This window comes from Nesoenas mayeri (assembly GCF_963082525.1).
Source record: "Nesoenas mayeri genome assembly, chromosome: 2".
NCBI lineage: Eukaryota > Metazoa > Chordata > Aves > Columbiformes > Columbidae > Nesoenas > Nesoenas mayeri.
In genome coordinates this window covers 126,188,395-126,208,744 of record NC_137543.1, presented here as the reverse complement: position 1 = coordinate 126,208,744, position 20,350 = coordinate 126,188,395, and the positions used below count along the sequence as shown (strand labels likewise).

Below are 20,350 nucleotides of genomic sequence, written 5' to 3'. Positions count from 1 at the left end.
CTCTTGATTATGTGTGGACACACAGTGGACAAAGTTATGAAAAATAGGTTAAGATTGCACAGAGGTGGCTTAAAAGTAGAACAATAAAGGAACAGCACCTGTGTATGAACAAGGCTAAATAGGCTTGTGTAGGCAGGAATGGGCTGCCTCCTAACCGGTTAAAACAAGAGTTTTCCACAAGGCAGAGGTATATAAGTTGCCTACACCTTCACACTACATTTAACATATAAGGACAGAGGCTATGCAGCCACTTCTGGCTCAGATGCCAAGAAAAGTCATATGTCAAAAAGGAGTTAACCTAGTTTCACTATCCAGTTTTGGAAGTGGGCAGAAACAGGGAGGAACAGCTTGCGCCCCTTGCCGTCTTTCTTCTGTGTGCTCAGTATCAGTCCTGCGGTTGTTGGCCGGCACACAAGAAACATGCCTCGGCCAGCAGGACCACACTGCCTTTTTGCAGTAAGAAAGAAAACATCTGGTAAGCAGAATCTGTAAGAAGTCAGGGTAAGAAAATTGAAAATGAAAGTCTTTCTTACATGAGATCTTCTGCCTATTTGAAATACCAGCAGAAGGAGGAATATACGTTGTCTACATAACTCACAACTATGAGCAATCATCACTTGTCATGGAGTTTAATCCACACAGGAAAGAACTTTATCTTGATACATGGGGCAGAAATTAAACTTATATACAAGTGCAGAGATGTATTATGAAATTATCCAGCGTAGTAGTCATGGGTGTCTGAATCATAAAGTAAGTTAACAACACAAGTATGAGAAGTGAGCTTTTTTTAGGCTATATATTTATTAGAAGCAGTATTAATGTATGAATCCACCTTGGAAGAAAAAAAAGCGTCCTTGAGACGTTGGATTCTATCAGCCAAATTGAATGTCTGCATCAATGGCTCTCCCTAAAAGTCATAATTAGGTCATTAAAATATATTTAGAAAAATAGCCTGTAAAATAAAGTTAAAAAATACTCACCTTCATTTTATTTCATAGGTCACTGTTATACCATCTAATAAGATAATTAAAAACATGCAAGCAGCTGGTACTGAGGCTAAACAGATTAATGTAATAGTCTGTAGTCATATGTGCTGGCAAGGGGTTCACCTCTTTGGCGAGGAGAAGGTCAGCTGCCCTTGGGAAGGCAGGAGAAAGACAGGATTTCTACTTTCCAGTGGCACTGCATTGCAGATACTGAAGCTAGAGACCCACACCTATTTTTCTTTTCCTTTTGGTGAAGTCTGTGCAATTTGCACATTGAGAAAAGGCTTTAACCACCGAAGGAAATTAATAAAGTAGAGCAGAGCTCAAATATTTTCTTTGAGTTTCTTATGTTTTCAAGATGAGAGTTACTATATGTCTAAAAACTTGTCCAAATTTTTCTAATAGTGAACTTCAACTTTTAATGATACGGTTCTAGGAAATAATTTTCATAATTTCTGATTAGTAAAGCTTCTTCTCATATACATATAGAATACTTCCATCAGAGCCTGAAGACCAACCAGAAAATTCTCTGTGACCTGACAGGACACATTCACAAACTCACAGGATATTTAGAAATATGTGCCATTCACATGTGCTTTTCACTCACATTACTCACAAACTTTATGACCTAAAGGGAAATGCTCACTAGGTGAACATAAGCAGCATTAAATCTGCGCTGTGATCAACACGAGCAAGAGCCACAAACTCGAAGGTGACACTATCATACTAAAAATAAAACCATACATATAGTTCTGGAGCATTATAAATATATCAAAGGATAATGATCTGACATGCTTTATTAATATACACACACACTTGGATTCTTGTACTGGATAGTGTAAAATTGTCCTTTAAAATAGTGTTGGAACTGAGTAACAGCCCCCTCCATTTTTTTTTTTTTTTCAATTGTGGTAAAAACAATATGCTCTTTAAGAGCACTTTAACAGCAAAACACGTTCAAATTCAAATATTTTTAAACATTTGGAGTTGCCTCTTCTCCTAAATAAATTGTAAAGTGACTGCTAGCGATAAAAGATAAAGCAGCTTTTGTTTCAGTAAAAAATTCCAGTAGAATTTTGTATGAATTAGCTTTCTGCAAGCATGAAATCTATCAGGATCCAAAGATGCCTTCGCTTCTTTTAGGGCAAAAATTCACTAGCTTGTCTTTTTAAAATACAATAGGCTGATACATATTGGCTAAACAAGACTATCATTAGTTTTATCAAATTTCTAACTTATTGAAACAATATTCATTGACAGCATCCTAAAATAAGTCCAAATCTCTAATGAGTCCTTAAAGAAATAACAACCATTTACCATCGTTACCTTTCAAAGTAGTTTAAGATTCACTTTTTGTCTTTCATAAAGCATTAGCTGCTCATTTTTACTTAACATGCAGCACAGAACTATAACTATCAACACAATATTCAACCCAACTAGCAAATTTACATCCAGTCTCATTATATGATGGGAGTTACTTGCCACTGAGCAGAAAATATTCATTTCACACCTTAAACACTGTAATACTACTTAATAATAGTGCTATCTAGCCAACTATTAAAAGTCAGAGGTTTCTTTTATATAAATGTGTACACACACACAGACATGTGACATATATGGTACTACCTTGCTTTATCTTCTTGCCTTTAATTATAACAATATTACTCTGGCAGTGGTATATGGGACCACTTTTAAAATATTAATTAACTTCAGTTTTGTAAGTTGGGCTGTAATCCTCTCTGACAGAATACTGTTATTACTCAGTGGAAGTCATAGCTAATGTAGTATTTTTCACATGCATTTTGGACTAAGGAATTTGGAGATACAAAGGCCAACCTTAACCTCCTCTTATCTGTGGAGCATTAAAGATGGCTGAGGATTCAGTACAGTTTAGGTTGGGCGGGTTTAGCCCCCCTGGCCTGACTCACTGAGAGATGAGTGCCATGGGATGACTGAAGAAGGGGTAGGAAGAAAGTGCTAGAGCTGGTCCCACAGCTTACGCTGCTGTGGAACCAGAGCCCAGCTAATGCTGCTTGCTTCTTCAGGTTTTACCTGGGCAGGTACAACTGCTGGGGCTCTTGAGTTAACGACTTCCAGGTATAAGTGTCCTGGAATTAAGCACAGAGACAGCTCTCGATTCCTTCCTCTTGCTGATCTGGCTAAATTCTAGCTTGCCAATTTTTCAAAGTCTGCTTCATAGTACCTGTATCTACACATGCTTCTCATCTGAAAACCACGAAGATTCTTCTGGAGAGTATTTTTGAGCCCTTCTTTTAACTTAGTATGTTGCGTGCATCAGAGAACACAAATACATCAGGCAGAACACTGCAATGGATCTCCTAACACATTTTTTCTCAAAGTGAGCATGCTAACTTCCCTCAAAGGGTTTTATACCATCACAAAGGTTTCACTAGAGCAGACTTAATAGAATACAGAAAGTTGGAAGAATTCGTAAAACAAGCCTCCCCTGTCCCACTGTGTCCCTGCAAGCACACCCTTTATTCCAACCTTGCTCTCAGTCCAGAAGCTTCCTCTGGGTGTCTGAATCGCAACAAACTCTTCGCTGCTCCCTCTAGGTCCTTACGAAAAGTCTTTCTTTTCAACATCCTGAAGACCCGGCTGTTCGCTCCCTGCTTTCCTCAGCAATTTCTCGGTCTCCAGCCTGCGACAGGCTCTCCAGGTGTCGTGTCCCTCCTTGTCACCCCACACCTGACGTCTCCTCATAGCCTGCACAGCTCACGAGAGGCTGTGACGTTCCCCACCCCGCCGGCTGCCACGAGGACAAGGCAAACGGGCAGGTTCCTCCTGCCCGCCTGCCTACATCTCTTTGAAGTACAGACTCCAGTAGACTACAAACAAAAATAACCATGAAAAAGATGCCATCCATCATGGTTCAGTAAAGGAATCCAAAATAATCATGTGGTAAGCTTGTTTTATTTTACCATACTGAAGCATCAAAATCAGATGCAGTCATTCTGGTTAGTGCAAATCTTACTATTCATTTACCAGTCACAAGGACAAAGATTTAGCATTTGTAGAAGAGCCAGTATTCTGCTGGCTGAAAGATGAAATCACACATCTGCTGATTACCTTTCCATGCTTTCAAGTACAAGACAACCTCTGGTATGGACCCAAGCAAGACTCAACTCAATGACAGTGCTGCAAACATTGCTCAGCATCATGTTTCTTCAACTGGTATTTACTATCAACACAAATGAAGTATTTTCCTGTTAGAAAACCTCAAATTTAACAAACCCTGGCTTTGGCTTTTTGACCTGAAGTAGTGAAAAAATAAGAGTTCCATGTGGTCGACTGATTCAATTACTTTGGAGAAGATCAAAAAAGTGTTCTCCAGCGAGTTAAATGTTTCAACAACATTTAGCTTAGCTGCTATGAGTTTAGGTGAGAATTTCTACTTTATTGCATACTTTGGAGAAAACAAAAACACACAAAAAAACCACTTAAAAACATTTAGGCTTACAAACATCCTGTAGTTAAATTAGTTAAGCACTTTGAACAGCTTTCTCAAAAAAATAATAATCCAGAAAACAACTTTTCAGATCATTCCCTAATTACATGCTTTATGTCCTTTAGTTTACTGATTGTTGCCACTTTCAGATTGTACACTACTCTTAAAGTATATGAGCTGTTCTTTTGCTTTAGATCGATCATGCTGCTTATTATATTCATTTTTTTTTTAAATTAGAAAATAAATATAAAAATTACCAACCTGTAAGAAATAAATGTTCCATCAGAGTCTGAGGTGTGGTGTGTGCTTCCATTTTCATTTGATCCTCCTAATACAGAAATAAAAGAAAACATCTTTGTTATAAGACAAACACTGATAATAAATAACACAGTATCAATGAGATTGCAATTGATTTTACCATATATGTTAACTTTAGTTTAAAACAAAACTTATACAGACGAGTCTCAACTTCACATCTTCAAATTCCTGCGGCTGGCAAGAGAGAGAACTAAACTCCACGTTCAATTTGGAGCCTGTATGTTATGAAAATTTGAGATTTAATTTTGCTTGAAGTTTGATTGAGGCCCTTATCAACTTATTAAACACAGTTTTACTAGTATAAGCTTACAGAAGTACACCATATAAACAGACGAATCTGATTTTCCTAACATTAAGTCTAAGAAAGTATAAGTTCATTTATTTTGTGGAAAATTTTGAGTTGACTGTATGATACCAGATATTTAATGTCGTAGCTTAAGTTCAAAGCTTCTCTGAAACTATCTAAGTAACATGTCTGCAAAACATCTTGTTTTATGTCCTGTGGGCTGTTTATACATAGAACAGTGTGACATTCACAGAAACCAAGGATTACAAGGAAACCTTTCTGTCTATAATAACTACTTCTATTGAAGGACTATTAAAAGCCAGAACAAATAATCTATTTTGCAAAGCAAATTTATTCATGTCCTGTTTTATACTATTTATTCTTGCTCAACCTGTCTGTTAGCTTCCTTATTCTTCTATGTCCCTGTGTATTTCCTTAATTCATTTACAGAAAGCATCGTGCACCTTTGCTTCCTCTGTTTACAGAAAACAAGTTCTTTCAGTCTTTTTACTAAATGAGGCTTCTTATTCTCTATTTTGTTTAAATCAGTCCATCTTATATGGAAAAGAAGGGACAGAAACTATAGACAGCATGCTAAGAGTTTAATCAATTGATTCTTTGGAGAGTGGTTTTCTTCACTATCAAAAAAATCTTGCTCAGTATAGCCATGCCACACCACCTTACAGTTTCACAGCCATCCTTAACCAACCCTTATATGTTTACTCTCCATTTTTATTTACAAAAAGAAGTTTGCAGTTTGCAGTAAAAGTTCTTGCTAGTACAATACTCTATTTCAGACTGTTTCATGCTGTTTCTAGTCTTCTTTTTCTCGGAGAGGACCAGTCCTATTCTATTTGTGCTCGTATTGGATATTACCTTCTAATATTATTTCTTCATAAAAGCCCATCAGTGTGGTCTCACTTTGTGCTAAGACAACGTATGAAAATATTGGATAAGATCAGTTCCACCACAAACTCCACTAAAAAGAATTATTTCATTAAAATCTGCATTTATTCTTCTTGTAATTAATATACTTCACTAATCCCCATCCTTTCTGTTTCATAACATCTCCTGTAGCACTAGATCAGATGGTTTACTGAGGTTCAGATAGACGCAGCACATTTCCTTAATGTGTATTTCAAAAGGTTAGCAGGTTAGTTGGATAAAATCTCCCATTTAACGAAAACCCCACACTAAAAGTTATGCTATTTGCTTTTCTTTTCTCTCTTACGTAGTCGTTAGAAAACTTTCTAAAGCACTGCACAGATAATAGTCGACCTATACAGCTGCTTTGCTTCTACTTCTAATCTAAGTACAAGTACTACATTACCTCCTTCAAATATATGGCATCAGCCATGAACTCAAAGACTAAAACATTGTCCCATGCAGTGCAGTGATACTTTGCAAATCAGAAGCTTTAATCTTTATTGTAGGTGTTAATTTATAATATCTATCCAATCCTCCCTTTTATTTTATTTATTTTCAGGCCTTTGCCTGAAATTTTGTTTTTACTGAAAATTAAAACTTTCCTGGTTTAGACCACACTTGGATTACATTTAATATCATTTGTCCCTTTGCATTGCACGATGGTTCCAGTTTTCTTCCCCATAAAGCTTCTTTACATAGTCATGTAATATTTTCTTGCTAATTTAAATTCCTTTCTTATGATCTGATTCAGCTTAACTTTTGCTAATTGTCACAATAACCCCACACTTTCTGATACCCAGGACGTTGCCTTCTTTGCAGATCAAACTGCTTTTCTGTTTCTCTTGGGATCTTTGTTTACTCCAGACATTCCTTAGAAATACTTAATCATTCACTTTGGCATGGAACTTTCCTTCTTTTTTTTTTTTCCTCATGTAATTTGAAATGCATTTTTTCTTAATATTTGCACCTTTCTCTAAAATAAATCCCAAACCTCTACTACATTCTAGCCTGAAATTGCTCAGTCCAGTTGATTTCACTAATTAGCTCTCTCAATTTATTTTGAAAATGGAAATCCTACTTAATCAATCTGGTTTTTTGTTTACTAAATTTAACCAAATGAACAACACCAGATATTTCATCCCGGAGCTGACCCTCCCATTATTAATAACCATCTGTTCCTTTCTTTTTCTTGTATCTTGGAAATAGTCTCCCCATACTGGGACAATTTTAAGCAATGAGCTTTTTCATGTAGTGCCCATCTACACATCTGATCCTGAGCATCCAGAGAAATGACTGAACTATGTTCAGTCTCTTTAAAGCCATATGGCCAGGTGCAATGCTACTAGGCAATTGTTTATAGGGACACAGTACATCAACATGGATCCTGAATGCACTACTGCACTTTATTTACACTTAGACAGCTTCTAAGCATTCACCTATCACACTAGTCAGACTGAAGAACTCATTCACAATGCTAAGCTCCTATGCCGAATCTTTTCAAGAATGGCAAAACAACCTTCTCATATCTCAAAAAATGCAAGGCCTTTATCATCTTTCAACTAAACCATTTCTCCTGCTTGAAGAGTCAACAGGACTCTGCAAGGAAAACCAGAATCTTGGTGAATAAAAGTTGTTCTTTCATCATGATCCCACAATGAACATTTGGTGGGATCCTGTGTCTGCTACATCCACTGATCTGTCCTGCACAAACGACTCGAAGTGTAGCTTGCTTTATTCTGAAGCACTCTCTTAGAAGACAATTATTTCCTTTATTTAAGTGACCAACACAGTACTTCAGCATTCTTAATTGTATACTCATCGTTAATAAATTTCATATTCATACAAGTTATTGTTGGTTTGGTTTTGGGGTTTTGTGGGGTTTTTCTTGAGAGACACTTTTGCTGCTTCATTGTCCCATTAGCAGCCACCACCCAAACTGGATAGCACTAGGTACATTCAGTTCTCAAAACCAGAATTTAGCGGAGTGAGCATTTCTGTGGTTGTTTTCTTGCTCCAACCCCTTTAAGACAGCTATACCTGTTATGACATCTTGAGAAATGAATTAGATGTCTTTCACTGAAAGTGATAAAAATCATAAAGCAAAGTTCAAAGTATTAATCAACTTCAAAGAAGATTCCCCACATTTTTCCTATTTTTATCCAAAAGGCTTTCCAGCAAATCCTGGTCAGTTTTCATAGTCAGCAATACCAAGAACAAATGGGACAGGTGCTTCACTAACTAATGACAATAAACTGTGGGAATCTATGCCCTGAATCACCTCTCCTTAGGCAAGTTCCAGTTATTCTGCCTTTTGAAAAGTATGGTGAACTCCCAGCAGAACAGATAGATTACTTGTATCTTCTTCAGTGATCATGACTCAACTTTCTGGTAAAAATAAGAGGCATACTGAACAATTACGAATATAAAATTCATGATGCTGGTAATAGAATCTGTGGTCTCCTTTAAAAGTCCTAATTGATTTAATATTATCCTAATCTTCAGATACTTTCTAAGACTCGAAAATGGGAAGAAAGGCTCTGTTGAAGAAACAGAAGATGCTCTACCAACCCTGCCCCACACCTCCTGAAAAGGTTTCCGAACTTCAAATGCAAAAGCTAGAGGGAAAAAAAAAGTTAAGATAAATCTTATCACACTTTCAGAGGAAAGAGAAAGGAAACAACCAGTACCATAACAAGCATCAGTATCAAAGTAAGTACAGCTAAGGTGCCCAGCTTTCAGCGCTAAAGCAGTCAAAGCTTTAACTGGAGAAACTCCCTCTCCTGGGAATGAACATTTTCTCCCGAGAGAATTCAGTTGTATCGCTCTATTTTAGTAAAGGCTCCTCTTGTGCATGGAGATCAAGGGCTATAGGGAGGTGGGACTTGGGTAGCTGGGACCTGGTACTGCTGGACACAGCTGGAGGCTGTTTGAAAAGAATTTGCACAAGCTGAAATTGATGCTTTTACTAACCCGTCAAAAAACAACATTTCAAATTCCGGCTTCTTTACATTTCAGAGATGCATGGAGATGGATTTGCAAATTGTACATTTACTAGGGTACTAGTTTCACCTAGAACACACAGACCTGTGACTCATAGTAACTGTTTTCTTGGAAGATGTTTGAGATTTTAGGCATAAAATACACGAACCCAGAATAAAGAGGATGCCAAATATACATTCTGAAGATTACCTGAAAACCATGTGTAGAAATAGTAGAAAGAAGACTAATTTAAATATGCACACTATTTTTGTATTTTTTTAACAGCCTATTATACCAGTAGTATAATATCTTCTCAAAGGAGAGCTTTTTCAGGGTGTAGCACACAGTTCTACTTTAGGCAACAAGAAGAAATTGGATCACATTTCAGAGCCCCAGTCCAAGAGCGGGAAGATGCTCTGGGTACGTGCACCTGACACAACGAGCACTCGGAGCTCACGCATGTGCTCAACGAGAGTAAAAAACAAACCGCGAAGAACGATGTAGGGATCAGACATTCTCACTCATCTCCTTCATTACCTCTCTGAAAACAGCTATTTTCTGTGAAATGCAAAAATTCAGCATAGGACTTCTTACAGGGAAGGGTGGGATATTATCATAACCAGCTGTAAGTCTAAGAAGCCGAAGCTTGAGTTACATCCCCTCGCTCTATGCTTATACTCCTACTTTTAAAAATAATTTAATTAATAATTATTACTATTTAATAATAATTCATTTTTTTTTATTTTGAAAATTTCTTTTGATACTGAAGAAATGTCTTTACATATATACATATTTCTGAATGTATGTATACACACGTATGCATGTCTATGTGTGGGCACACATATATTTATATAGTGCTAACTGATTTACCAATCTTGTGTCAGTTATGAAAGGGTTTTATGGCTGGCAGTTTACGAATTCGTGATAAAAGTGATTCCACTTAGGAAATCAAACTGTGCATTCCCCTGCTTACAAGTGTCAAAATGGAGATAGATGTCTCTGCTGACAAGTCTGCACTCTACTTGATATTTTCGTTGCATTTTAATCAAGGATTAAAATGTTGTTAAAAACCAAAATTTATGTAACAGTTTTGAAAATTGAAGTTCAGGCTGATATAAAACACTGGATCATTAATGCAGTGTTTTATGATTAGAGACAAGAAAAATTTTAACACAGATATATGCTTGCAGTCTAAGGTTGTCAATTCTTATAACATGACTTCCAAATTCCATGCTATATTCATTTTCAGCATATTTAAAGCTTAATAATTTAATGATTTATCCAATTTTAATTTATACTTTCGAAACCACTTTGAACAATCTGGGGTGCCACTGGAGATCATAACAGTGGTCCTGGTTAAGTCAAATAATAATTATAGCGCTTTCACTTTAAAGATGAGATTATTTTTAATTATTGAGTGAAGTACTTGAGGTACCATACTTATATAATTACGCTACTCATTAAATGGTTATTGAAAGCTGAAATGTAATTTTAATGACAGCTACCTATTTTTCTTTGCACACTTTATAGATGACAGATCAGTCAGGAATTCTAGTTTGCTCAAGAAATCCTTGCAGCTGCACTGGTTCTTTCAGGTGTAAAACAATTAAGCTGTGCTTTTTAAAAAACTTTAAACATTTCTTTTTCCTCAAATGATATTTATATGATATACAGGAAGCGGTAAAAACAGAACAACAACGTATGGATATTTTTTCTCCCTCAACACCAAAATTCTGATCCTAAACTATATACATTTGAAACAATATCTCCAGAAAATGAGTGACAATACAAATATGGAAGAATGATTTTAGTCGAAATGTGTTCCTCATATAATGCAAACAAAAAAAAAAATTGCTTAACAGATTGCAGACCTTTATTGTGAATATAAAGGGGTAATCAACATACAATAAGCATTTTACTATGCATTAAAACTATATATAATGCCACGAGACTCCTTTTCTTTTTCTAACACCAAGGTTCACAACTCTTCAAACATAAAATTCCTTCATACTATTTACTCCACAGATGGATATTCATCAAACTGATCTGGACAAAATTTATTCTAATATGCAGGAATCTCTGACAATGGACACCACAGAGTTGCGGTCTCAGAAACGAGCACCTAAAGACTTAAGCTCTATTTTTTAATGCTTTATAAGCTATGTTTGAAATGCAGCATATTTGTCCATTGTTCCAAGGGCCAGTATCTTGTTCAAATTAAGCTTTCATTTTTCACAATGAAAACCAAACAGAAGAGTAAATTTGTTTCATTAACAATATTAAAGCAAAGATTTCTGAGTTCACTGTATGGGGAAAAGGCAATAAAGTTTTGAAGAGGGAAAAACTGCTTTGTTCCTTCAATCCCCTAGTTGAAATTAATTATAGCAAATGTTTATGAAAACATCTGTTCCACATAGTTATAAATTCTTAATTTTAGCATGGGCGATTCCAGGCTCCTCTATTATTTTGAAAGAGAGCAGTCTGACAATTTAAAGGTTTACAAAAGAACATACAATTTGTATTTCTACAGCATCAAATATGCAGTTTGGAAAGTCTTCAGAATCTCTGCAGCAAAGGAAAAAAAAATAAAATACAAAAAGACGAAGACAACTGAAGCTTTCTCATCCAAGTCTGCTGATAGACCAAAACGGCAGTAAGGAGGGGGAAAAAATAAAAATAAAAGAAGCACTAATCCCAAAACATACGGCAAATTGAGTTTTTACTACAGAAACTAGATCTTGAAGAAGTAAAACGTAGCGGAGCTGTGGATTTCTCTGTTATATATTTTGTGAGGTTCCCGAGGAGCGAGGGGGAGCTGAGGGTGTTGCTGGATCGTGTCAAGAGAGGGTGCTGCCGCGTTTAGGATGATGCCGTCGCTGCTGCCATCCCGAAGCTCCATCACTGGTACCCGCAGCCCTTACACCACCAACAATATTTCGGACTTTTTACATAACGCTCTTGCAACTACAGTGTTAAAATTCAACTTGCACCAAATAAGCTTCTAAAATGATTAAATGGAGGTAGCTCGAAGCAGCGTACGGAAACTGAAAATAATGCCGTCAGCTAAAGAATTAAGTGCACAGCACTTCTGATATTTATAAAATAATTATTAGGCTGGAAAGTTGAAGAACACTGCACTCTGAGCAAGTTGTTTAAGTTTGCTGAAATAAATATGATGCAACTTTTTAGTAAGCAATCTCTTACAGACAAACGTGACTCTATCCCTTGCTTCATGTTCATTTGGCATCAGATGCATATTTTGAATGCGTGCGTTGCTTGGGACAGATTTTTTGGTAGCATTTAAGTTTCAACAACTGTGCCATGAAATATTGTATTTTGCCAGGAATAAAACAAAAAGTGATGCACTATGATAATTAGTGATATGTACATATAATTGTAAGATTTTGCCAATAGAAGTAAAAAAGTCTTACATGGGCTGAAATACTTAATTTGTTTATCCTTCAATAGTGAAAATATAGAGAAAAATATATTAAGCATCAACAGTGTTTTTACTCCTTTGAGCTCATTTGAGTTAGGAAAGGAACACAAATATAAAACCCCAAACTTATGCTAATCTCATGATTATAAAAACTGGTCACATGTGGAAACAGGTAGGGAACGTTGACTCCAAGGTGCAAAATAAAAGCTTGGTTTAGGCCTGCAGAAAGCTGCTGAATAATATGATAGACAGACACTTCTGGAGATAATAAGAACATCTCGTATTACACGTTGCTCAAACCCAGTCAGTTCCAGTGTCTTTTAGATTGCTGATTTATGACTATCAAGTGGCATTTTCTATGATCTTTGCATATAAAATCACCGTTGCATATGTGTATCCGGATATATGAGTAACTGTGTATTCTCCAGGCAAAATCTCTGTTTGAGATAATTTTGTCTACACACTTCAGTTTAAATCAAGACACATAAAATAAAAGGGTTTCCATCTTAAGTGAAACTGCTTCTGACTGTTCACAAATCTAAACACTAACCCTGCCATTAGTTTAGCCTGTAAATTAAAATGCCGCTTTTCCACATGGAAAATGTATGTGTGAAAAAGTGTGGATGGGCAAACATACACAAAAGTCTAGATGACTTATTTTAAAATTAGAATGTAGCTTCACTGTTTAAGAAATGTAGCTCCTTAAAACTCAATTTAAAATAAATATAACTTTAAGTATATTCAAAGGACTTATTTATAATATTTCTTTTCCTAATGAAGCTTCTGTGTCTACTAAAACAGGCTGAGCTATACATTGTGTTCTAAACTAAAATCAATAAAATACATAGAATAAGGAATTTTATTCTAATACCACTGAACTAATTCACAGGAATGTGTGAGAATTCGCAGGTCACTGCAAGGTACCAAAATCTTAAATAATTTACATCTAGAGGCGTTTTAATATAATCTCTTTGAGTATGATGGGAAGGCCAAGTTTAACTGTGACGTTAATAGTGATTTAAACACTTCAGAAAATGCACATACATGGAAAAATGGTTTGACTTCCCATTTAGTGGGGACCACACAATACTAGCTTGTGTAAGCAAACGTGGCTTCTGCTGGAGTCGATAAGCATTTAGTCCACTAATGCTAGAATTGAATTTGTTACCAGCAGTGATAAGACTGGCAAAAGAAAAAAAATCCACAGGATAAGGTAAAAAGTTATTTTTCTAAGTTTTTCTTCAGTTATTATTTCTCCTAGTGCACCTCTCTTTGGTCCATAATAAATTATGTTCAGTTCTGTTAATGTGCTCAGTACTACACCCTGTAACTGCTGCTTAACCTGGATGATCCTTTACTATGTAAACCTTAAACAAATTCCTCGGTCATCATCAATTGCGATTCAAAAGACTCCAGTATAATATATAAACAGTTTAATGCACTCTGATTGAAGTGGAAGCTGCATACCTAATAAACAATATAATCTCTAACTTTAGTAAATTCTTTAAGAGAATATACAGTTAAAACCCAGCAAATTAACAAATCAGCAAGGATACAGTAATCCAGTATAACTAGAGACAAGTACTACAATTAGACTTTCCACAGAAAGAAAGCAAAAAATCTTAGAAGCTGCCTGGTATCATTGCTAGGAACTTACATCCCATGATGTACAAATGCCGAGTGACTTATCACTTGCATCCAGAAGAATTTAGCTAATTTTAACTTATAAACAGCCTAAAAGGCCTTTGAGCTATAAATTGCAATAATCTAAAGATGGCAAGAGGCAAGAAATATGAGTTAATGACTCAGCATCTTCCTGAGATAGCACTGGTCACACAGCTTTGCTTAATCTTAGACATGCACAATCACTGTAAAAAGGTGGTCTCCAGAGACCATTTACACTGACAATAAGAAAAACATACCATCTCTTCAGATGTTCGAATGCTACTATTGTCCCTTAATTTACTTCAATTACATCCTATTTTTAACCACATTTCTATCTTATAGATAGATGCAGTCCTTCAGTTTGGGATAATATATCATATGTAAGTATAGTTTGATTGTCGTATTCTAAAGTAGCGAGGCACATTCCATTGCGCCTAGGAAAAAGACGGAGCCGAAAAAGACTGAGCAGAAGTTTTCTAACATGCTGTTGTTTTGTCAAGATTAAACGATAGAAGAAGACAAAGGAGAAAGGATTAAATGCTCTTTTATTGAAATAGAATTGCCCTTTCAACAAGAAGCTAGCTCTTCAACTGAGAATAACAGTTTTATCAGAAGAGCCAGCCTGCCCAAGAAGCCACGTGGTAGCAATTCGCAGCCTCACCTCCTAAAGCTGCGGCGGTGGTCTCATGATAACCAGGACCAGAGGTTAAAGAAAGCAGGAGCAATTCTGCTTCGTTTCTTTGCTGTTTCTTATCAAAGGAAGCTACTACAGCGGGTTGACGACTTACAGCACTACTGATGGATGTCAAAGGCTTCCCCTGAAAGCAGAATGCACTTTCTTGGACCTTCTTCCTTGAGTATAATTATGTTTAGGAACATTGTGAAACTCATACCACTTTACCTCTTCATGTTTATGTGCTGGGCAGAGGAAAGCCTGAAATTGGAGCACCCACGTGGCTACCGTGCTGACATACGTGTAACCAGGTACCTGCTTCTCTGGAATGGGATAAGAGACAGCATTTATGGCTTGGAGGTGAACAGAAAGGATGAAAGAAGCAGCGCTGTTGCTGCAAATGGAAACACGGAAATTCAGGCACGGGAGAAACCAAAAGGCAGCAGAGCTACGTGGCACCCCGTGGAGGGGCTGGCGCTAACCCCAGGAGCCAGCAGCTGAACCTTGGGTTTCAGTGCTGAGGAAGAGGAAGCAGATGAGAACCCTGAAGTTAGGAAGTTGTCACAGGGATTGCCTGGGCAACACCTGGGCTTTCCTCAAATTCTACAGTTTTAACAGCATGCAGTCAGATGTGAAGAAAGCCCCATGGGCAGCACCATGGGAAGCACTCAGCTACTAAATGCCCAGGGCGAGGGGGAGGCACTTGGGCACCCACAGTACCCCTGTCACCCCGGGAAGCTCGGCTCCTTCAGCTCCTCCAGCTCCTCCAGCTCCAGCCTCCTCCTCCCCTGCCACAACCCTTTAGCACCGCAGGAGGCAGCACAAGAGGCTCAGGATATCTGTGCTGGTGGCTGTACCCTCTTCAAGCTGCTCACACAATTGCATCAGTCAGATCTCTGGGTCTGACAGGCTACTTTGGACTTACATCAACATGAACTACAAGATAATCTGTCCAATTAGTTAGCAACGGGATCCTGCTCATATCTACCAAAAAGACACGTTTTTAATAATGTAACTACATAACACATTTTAGCAGCATTCCACACAGAAAAAGGTAAATTTAGAGAAATAACTAATGGTTTATTAAACCATGAACGCAATATCTGAGAAGCCCATATGGTTTTTAGTTCCTTTATCCATCATTCATAACACAACAGAAAGGACATTTTTTTTCATTCCTAAACAAATCTATTACGTGAATGATTTTGAAAAAAAGCAGCTGAAGTCCCTGGGTAAAGTTTTAAGTTATCTGGGAGATGTTCCATCAGTAACAGCATCTAGAGGTAAGTCAATTCAGAAATATACTGTTAAAAAAAAATCATGTTAGGGCACCATTACCTGGCAAACTTTAGCAAGATAGTCTGAAAAAAACCCCAACAACCTGAAAATAAACACCACTGCCACACAGAGCCGCATCCTCAACTCTGAAAGGGACATTACTGCTGCCAGTGTAACAGCCCTTTTCCTAATCAAATTAACTATACAGAAGGAACCTGCATCAGAAAGGGACACCTGAGCTGAGAGCTGCCTAGCTCAGCTTTAGAAAATGAAGCCAGGAAGCCCTATACTCCTAATTTGAGACTGTAGTTAAGGCTGCTAATTCTCAGAATACACTGCATATCCAGTAGACCCACACCTCAGAGAACATGGAATGGGAGAGTACCCAATATTCTTTTATAAATTTCTCAGATTAAAAAAAAAACCACCACCAAAAACAGTATAAAAGAAGTACCGAGCAAGAGTTTATAAACTGCCAAATCAAAATATGCTGAAGCATAAATAAAACACTAGATTCTAATAAAAATTCTTCTAAATCAAGCCTTTGTTAATTTGGAGAGCACCAACTGTGTACTATGCTGGTGCAAAAGCAGAGGCATGTTGTGAATCATGGATCTGGAAAAACTGGAAGACCAAAGGTATATACACATTAGCAGAAAAGATGTCTAAGAGATGACAGTTACGTCAGAATATAAAGATGCATCAAATTGACGGCCAGAATGACAAAACACTTCTATTTACTGCAGTGCAAGGTAGTTTGTCGAACAATGGCCGCTCTGCTGTAAATACTGAGAAGGAAACTCCCTACAGAACGTTTCTGCGAAGAAGCACGTAATCCACCACAGGAGGGATTTCTTTCTCCACCCTTGCCCTCTTGTGAGGACGATGAGTATTGTCAATCCCTGGTGGCACTTCAGAATGAAACAGAGAATGAAAGAACGAAGCACTTGGAGACAAAAGAAGTATGAGACTTCAAAAATGTAAATTAGAGAACTATGACTAGATTTTTCTTGCACACAACAATTGCACTGAAGTCTTCCAAAAGGCTGATGATTTAGTTTACACAATCAGAGGAAAAATGTAGTAGTCAATTTTTCTAGACAGTTACTCCAGTTCTCTAAGACAGAAAACGTGCCATGTTTTTTAGCGAAAACAGAAATGTCATCCAGCATCACAGATCATCAGCTTTTTGACTTTGTATTTTTGACCACCTAAGCAAAATGTGAAAAGGAATTTCACATAAGCAATTGATATTAAGCCACAAAAATAATCATCTGCAGAGCAACACACCGGTCCTAAGGGACTACAAATTCTAAAATATTTTCACTTTTTCTTCAGATTTCACCTTCCAGGTTCAGGATATGGCCACTGTTTGCTGCACAGTATGACAGGTACGGTGGTACATCTGTGTCCAGCTGGAGAGGAGAAAAAGCTCTGATTCAGCAACTCTGACTCTTCCATAGAGTTCTGCATTCCCAGCAGGTTTGACAGTGTTCCCTCCAACACTGCATCCAGACAGCACAGACCTCAGGTCATGTGAAAGGAACGGGTCTGCACAAGGGCGTTTAGGCAAATCCATCGTGTGGTATTAGAGACTTTGAAGTACAGGAGCAGAATTTACACACATACTGTGGGAGTGAAATTCAAGACAATAGCTGTCTTAGCGAGCTCAGACACTATTTGAAAAAGTACTATATGGTGTGACTGCAGGTCGTAAGACAGAGCAAGAAAGAATACATATGTCTGAACAAGTTTTCCATTTCCCCTCATTGGAATGACAGCGAAAAAAGATGACGAAAATTACAGCATGTGAATACCAGTGTAATTACTGAATAGTTCCCCACATAATTATGCAAAACAGATCTATCCATAAGTTAATGTAGCCATTTTCTTTTTGAAACAGAATTTTCATGCCATCCACCAGTCACCCCAAACCACAAACCTTAGATGACTTAAGTATACAGAATTTAGTTATTTGATCTGTAGCGCAAGCAATGAATGTGAGTAGAAATAAAGGTTTAATGAAACCAAATAACGTACTCCACTAGGGAAAACACATTTTGCCCAAAGAGAAAAGTAATGTAAGTGGAGACTTGATTATTTGATAAGGATAGACCCAAAGGTTGTATGTTTACTGAAAGAATATAAATATTGTATGTGATGTAGATTTTTGTTTAATTTGACTAGAAACATTAATTGCTTTCTAAATACAATAATATTTTTTCCTTTCAAACTGTGAGGTCTCATTGCTTTTACTGAAACACGTAAGCATTTACCTAACAAAAATGTTTACATTAATCACAATGACTCTATACTTTAGTTTTTATACCACCAATTTTATTGTTTGCTTGGAACGGAACTCCCTCAGGCATTCTTTTGTGCCAACTGTTAATTTCTATCAGTGATAAAGTTCCCTTAAGCTTTTTTTAACATCTACTGGACATGACCTCATAAAATTTAATGCCACTCATTAACCCCAAGCACTTAACTTTACACAGTAATGTCAGGCATCTGACTTTTCAGTGCATGAGAAATCCAAGTGAGAACCGTTTGAGAGATACAAATTACAAATCATTTGAGTACTAGAGAGAGTGGTAATGAACAATATTAAAGGGTGAATCAAGACCGGAGCAAAAGTAGGGTTCTTGTGATGCTTTCTATCTAGATTTATAACACTTCTATACAAACAAGAACGAGGCTGCAACATGATTATTTTGCCTTGTTAGTGGACTGAAATTCAGAGCTGGGGCTGAATGCCAGGTTTTTAACACTATCTGGAGCAGATATGATGTGCAGTCATGTTCTCTTGGGCGTTCAGTGGCCTTCAGGCATTTTGGAGGAGCACAGGTGCTAGGACCACCTTACATTCTACAAAACCACATACCAGGAAGACCAGAAATCAAGACAATTAAATTAAACAGTATTCCCTGAAAATAAAACAAACAGTTTCAGAACAAATATGAGGCCTTGGTACTTATTTTAAAAATGTTCTTTAAGCTCCAATGATTGTTTGCTGCTACCCTTATCTACAGTCATGCTGAATAAAGCTATAGTTAAATGGAAAGTTAAATGTATTCATGAGGTGTTAATGTCTACATCTTATTATTTGCAGTCTCTCAGAGAAAGCAAAAGTAACTACAAATAGCGCTATGCCAGAAACTGGTTTCTTGACCAACAATGTCAAGCCAACAAGCCCAGAAGAAGCAGTTTCTTCAAAGTCCTCCTCCCTTTCTGCCTGCAAGAGCCTTGCCTAAGTTCAGCTTTAGAGTGTGGTGGTTGTTCTGATTTTGGTTATGTACCAAGAAAGCTTTCGGAGGGACAGCACTGTTTTTATTTTCCCTGAGATGCACAGATGGGTGATGTCTGCTTAACTCATTTAACCATATTTCCCAGTGGCTTCACACATGTTGGAGAAAATGTGGAAAATTCTAGAGGTGAATGAAAAAAATACTTAGCAATAATTTTCTGGCTTCTCTTGGGCCATCCAAGGACATTCCTTGTGGGGAGTGGAAACTGAGTGACAGCCTGTCAAGGCCCTGACTGTAAAAAGGGCACATTGTTAGGGGGGGAAAAAAAAAAAGCTTTATTTTCTATTTCTGTTGGCTCAAGAGATATCTAAGCATCCTCTGTGAAAAAGGACAGTGCTATGCAGCTACAAACATGGTCCATCAGAGTTCCTGACAGCAATCTGCTTATTCAGCTCTGTTATGAAAAATCCCCTCCCCTCCTCTGTAAACAGGACTCGTTCTTCCTTGGTGTCACAGGCTGTTACATTCTGGGTTAAGCAGTTGATGCTGTTGGAGCAGGGATCATCTTAACATTTCTATACAAATTATACAAGATAGCTATAAATTGCTCCATGAGAACCCACATGAGATTTGATGCTGATGTCTCTAAGTGCTACAATTTTATTTATTTATTTTTAAGCAGCAAAGAACTGTTTTTCAGAACTGAGCCGTAGCTCCTGGGTTCACTCATCTTAACTGGGAAATATATTCTCTGCCACACTCTAAGTCTAAACAAGTGGAAGTCATTCTGCTCAAGCTCTATTTCCACAGAAAGGTTCCTTTAAGCAAAAGGCAGGTACTACAGAATTGAGGTTTACACATGTGAACAACTGTGATCTTTGATACCAGCCCCTTCTCAAATTTCTCAGAATCACTATTTTAGCTATAAACTGCACATACCTCAAATCTACAGTCAATACACACTTCAGACTATTGAAAATATTTTTGCATCTTGCCTGCCACTGGTCTAAGATCACTTTAGCATAATTACAGTGTGATGCAACATCAGGAAGTGTGCATCAGTTGGAGAAGTTTTTATTGCC

At 37.3% G+C, this 20,350-nt stretch overlaps 1 protein-coding gene across 1 annotated transcript in view; it reads right to left on the bottom strand.

Moving 5' to 3' along the window:
- Positions 1–20,350, bottom strand: part of TBC1D5 (TBC1 domain family member 5) — a gene marked incomplete at its 3' end in the record, with an annotated part of 285,960 nt that overhangs the window by 150,916 nt on the left and 114,694 nt on the right. Inside the window, exon 3 of the mRNA XM_080339712.1 lies at positions 4,717–4,783. Within this exon, the coding sequence (XP_080195838.1) occupies positions 4,717–4,783 (67 nt within the window). The remainder of the gene's footprint in view (positions 1–4,716; positions 4,784–20,350) is intronic.